At 39.4% G+C, this 4,662-nt stretch overlaps 1 protein-coding gene across 1 annotated transcript; it reads right to left on the bottom strand.

The window, feature by feature from the left end:
* Positions 1-329: 329 nt before the first annotated feature.
* CSNKA2IP (casein kinase 2 subunit alpha' interacting protein) lies at positions 330-2,911 on the bottom strand. Its single transcript, XM_036898651.2, is given in 8 exon segments — positions 330-535; positions 537-774; positions 776-1,239; positions 1,242-1,697; positions 1,699-1,924; positions 1,926-1,997; positions 1,999-2,367; positions 2,369-2,911. Coding segments are annotated over 8 exon segments (2,076 nt in total). The 5' UTR covers positions 2,443-2,911; the 3' UTR covers positions 330-358.
* Positions 2,912-4,662: the final 1,751 nt, after the last annotated feature.

Below are 4,662 nucleotides of genomic sequence, written 5' to 3'. Positions count from 1 at the left end.
AGATTAGCAGTAACTGGCCTTCAGATACTATCATTATCATGTGTTATGAGGAAGAGAATAACAATGAGCTAGATACTATTCAGGGCAAGAACAGTGCTATTGGTCTACAGCCAATTATGATTAATTCATTTAAAATGATTTATATGGTGGCTACCATAAGCCCAGCATTTGGTTAATAACATGGCATTCAGTTTTGGCTTCTAGGATATCACAGTCTCTTATTTCCCCTTAAATGGGTGCTGCATCACCTAAAATATAGTCAAACATAGTTATTGTTAATAACTTTAATAAGCATAGTAGGAAATCAAACTCTCATCTCCAATACTAAGAGGACAATTGCTGACAAAGAAACAAAAGGTTAGTCAAAATTTCTCTCAATTTGAGGCTTTGCCTGGAATAATTTGAGCAGTACCTGTGGCCCCTTTGGCCCCTTCCCTGTGGGCTTTGTCCGGGAAGCTGGTGATTGACTTTGATGTGGTTTCCCAGGAAACGGCTGGTAGTTTTTATTACATATAAACTCAAGCCAGGAGACCCCCGGAGGGCAACCGGTGGTAACTGAGCACCTTAGTGAACACACACCCTGAAGGGGCAGATGCTGTGGAGTCTTTGAGAGGAGGGTGTGAGGAGCGTGTGATGGACAGCGAAGAAGAGGAAGACGATGAAGAGGAGGAGGAGGAGGAGGAGGAGTCTGAAAGCAGGGACTGTGGCTGAGAATTATTACTTTTCTTAACATAAAGCAGCCAGTCAACGGCTTGGGGCTGTTCGCTTACAGCTGTTTTCAGGGACTGCCGTCAGGCATTTTTTCTTCATAATAAGCCGCTGGGTGATACCGGTTTCAGATGCAGGGAAGAATTGTGATGTCTTCTCCATTCCTTCAAGGTTGTTTCCAGGGGCTGCATCAGGCTGATTTTCTTTCACAGGGAATGAGAGAGAAGACGAGAAGGAAGTCTCTGGCAGGGAAAAGATGAGGCCTAACTTCACCTTGACTTCCCCCTCAGCACTGGGCTGAGGTGTTGGTATGACAAACAGTGTTGCCCTGCGAGGATCTTTCCTTCCTGCAAGATGGTTACACTGAGATTTTATGCAAGAGGCACAAGCTAAGCAGACCACATAACTTGATGAAAGGCGAGGACCAGGATGAGGACTTGGCCTTCCCCTCATCCTTCGAAAGAGAATCTGCCTGCACAGATCCCTCTGGATTCTGGTCTTGGAGAGAGAAATGACAATTTTATTTACAACACATCATCAGAGACAGTTCCACCTTTAACAATGCAGGGATAAATGTAATCTAAAGTCCATGAAATTTCTTTATTTGATTTTGTCTTTGCGCAAAGATCAAAGCCGCTTTTACTCCGGAGTCTGGAGCCCAGTGTTGAAGCAGCTATGTTCCTGAGGCAGTGTTTGCAGCTTGAGAATGACTGATCTGAGACATTAGGTTTGGAAGGAGGTAAAGGCAAATGTGTGGCTCTGCATTTTTCATTTGGTAAAACGGTGTTATGAAACTTGGAGTAGCAAACTGGTGAGCTCAGGGTCCTGACGGCACTATCAGGTATAAGCACTATGTGAGATTTGGGCTGGAAGAATGGCAAACTCTGAGTCTGATGGGAAGAATGTGGTAAAGGTGATTCCCTTGGTGTTGAGTGGGACAATGGTAAGCTCAGAACACTAGAATTAGAGCTCAATACAGGTGTCTGAGGTCTGGAGTGAGGTTAACAGTAAGGTCCAAGCCACCTGATTGGGCTTCACCAAAGCTGATGGCTGAAGCGAGCTATTTGTTCGAGGTGCAGAGCTGAGTGTTGGTGAGCTCACAGATCTTTGACTGTGCTCTAATAAAAATGTCCAAAGGTGGTCCGATGAAGACATTTTCAGAGGCTTAGATTGAGGTAATGTTGAATTAAAGACTCTTTGATTAGGTCCCAAAGATGGATGACCAGAGAGTGTCTAGAGAAAATATTTCTTGACGTTTAAAGGAGGATAATGATGAACTTGAGACTCTGATTAAACTTCAGAGAGGGTCATGTCCAGCAAAGGTCTAGGGAAGATGAAATGCTAGGCTTGGGGAGGGGTAATTGTGAGCTCAGAGCTGTTTGATTGGACTCCAGTAAAGAAGATGATGTCTGAAATTTAAACTGGAGCAAATGTGAGCTCAGGGCTCTCCAAGTAGGCCACAATGAAGTTCTCTGGTGGAGGTCTAGTGAAGATCCATCCTGACGTTTGGAGTGGGAGATGGGTGATTTCAGAACCCTGTTAAAGAAGCCCTGTGAAATTGTGTCCTGAGACTTGGCAGAGGGCAATACTGAGCAGTTTTGCACCTTCTGCTTAGAGCTTACTGGACGTACCACAAGGTGATTACTGTAGGATCGCACAGGAATTGGTGGTGGCCAGTTGGTAAGAGTGTTCTAATGGCACAAAGTGTTGATCATAATATGCTAATTGCACCATCTTATGCTAGTGGTAGAGGTCTTTTTGAAAGCAGTTGGCTTGTGGAATATTTTAGAAACAGAGTCTTTCAGCTGGATTTCATGGACAACAGATACTTTTAAATAAATAGTACCTGGTAGTTTCTAACTTCTATCTTATAACCACTCTCTTAATTCCCAAATATTATAGAGTATCTCAAAATTGAGGTATAGATTAGGATGAAAAAACTTATCACCATTTGAGATTATCCTCTGTCTTCTCTTTCGTTTCCTAAAGTTTTTTCTTCTTGAGGATATAATGCCTGTTAACAAAATAGTGAAGAGAATTCAGAAATCCTGATAGGGGTATTAATTTCCTGAATGTGTTGTAGTGACTAGAGGATGGGATTTATGTTAATTCCTAAGCACTTACTCTGCATGTAATTCTTGAATTAAACTTTCTAGACCCCAGTTTCCCTTCTGTAAAACAGATGAATATTTAATTAATTGGGCTGAGAACTAAATAAGATAATATATACAAGCATGCATAAATATATATGTAATGACCACAATGAAGTCTGTATGTATGCATATATACATGAATACATATATATACACACACATATATATATGTGTACATATGTGTGTATATCTATCTATCTATCTATCTATCTATATATGTATCTGTGCCCAGGATATAACAGATGCCCAGTAAAAGGTAATAGTTATTTAGCTATTTCTTATATTTCTTTAATAATTTAGTAAAAGAACTGTGATGTTTTTTGCATGAAATAAGAGAATCTTAGAGAAAAGTGAAATAGAAGTTCTGAAATGTTTTCAATTTAGATTCTGTTACCTATCATCTGTACCTTTTAGCTTACTTCCAGAAGCCATGAATTCTAGTAAAAAGTCAATTCAAACTTTGAATCTTGTTCTTATTTATCACCATTGCAGCTTGTGAAACCATTGACTGCTACCTTATAAAACTACCATCTTTACTCATGTCATTTTTTATGTTTCCTCTGATTCTCTACATTCATTCTCTCATTTCTCTCCAGGACCTAATTGAATTATTTTCTTTTGCTCTCACCTCAATGCAATTCTCAGTATTGTATCACTGGTTTCTTCTCTTTTCATTTTATTCCTAAGTAATCACATTAGTTATGTTTAGGACTTAAAGATGAACTACAGAAACTTCATAAAACACAGAACCTTGTAACTGGCCAAAGCAATGCAAGCAACTACCACTCAGAAAAGGCAGATGTACTGCTTCTCAAAGGAAAGCGCAGACTGTCACACACACCATGTTAGGGAATTTTCATGGTCATGGGTTTGTCCTTCCGATCTTAGGGCTGAGGTACATGATAGGACAAAACACTGCGTGATTGCACAGACCCTGGGGTCAGCCAGTTAAGTCATCAGCCTTAAGGCCCTTGAAGAATGAAAGCTGTCAAAATTTGGTTTCATGATTCTATGGTTCTGTGAGTTGCCAATACAATTTCTGATGGACAGATGTATTCCTCATAGATGCCAACTTACCCAGTTAATTTACTATCAATTCTATTATTACCAGAAAGTTTTCCCTTTTGACAAGGTGTCTTTTCATGTACTTACATTTATTTTAAAATCTATCTTATGGTACCTTAGTTCACTTGTTTTCAGTTTTGAGTCATTTTTAATGGACTTCTTCAAGTACCAACAATATTATTTATATACCAATGACTTCCTATCTCTTTTTTGTCTCTAGTTCTGGTTTTCTCTGTAGCTTCAAAATATATTTCCAATTAATCATTAGACTTCTCTATCCATAAGTCCCAAAGACAATTCAAACACAAAACACATCAAAACTCAGTAATTTGCCCTTCTAGAGAAATCTTTTCCTATATCTTCTATCTCATTTACTATAGCCTAGGCATCTAATTCAGAATCTTTGAAATCATCCTCACCTTCACCCTCCAAAACCATTTAGACACCAAAACGTTGATGTGACCTCTCTTCTATATCTTAATTCACCTTTTCTATCCAATTTTACTATTCCAATTTATACTATAGGCACATTTCATCTAGACTCATGTGTTACATAAACCTCTATATAGCTGTGTGTGTGTGTGTGTGTGTGTATCTTTCCTATAATCTATACATTCCCCATGACCTCATTCACTCTCTTCCTTCTGCTCTGCTAGACATTCAAGAGCAAACTCTTGCTGATGAGAACAGCTGCTGCTCACCCAGAGATTTCCTTTGCTTCACTTATGTCCGCATG

The sequence above is a fragment of the Manis pentadactyla genome, chromosome 1, assembly GCF_030020395.1.
Source record: "Manis pentadactyla isolate mManPen7 chromosome 1, mManPen7.hap1, whole genome shotgun sequence".
Lineage (NCBI taxonomy): Eukaryota > Metazoa > Chordata > Mammalia > Pholidota > Manidae > Manis > Manis pentadactyla.
Note: the sequence above shows the minus strand (reverse complement) of the source record. Positions and strands in the feature narration are given on the sequence as shown.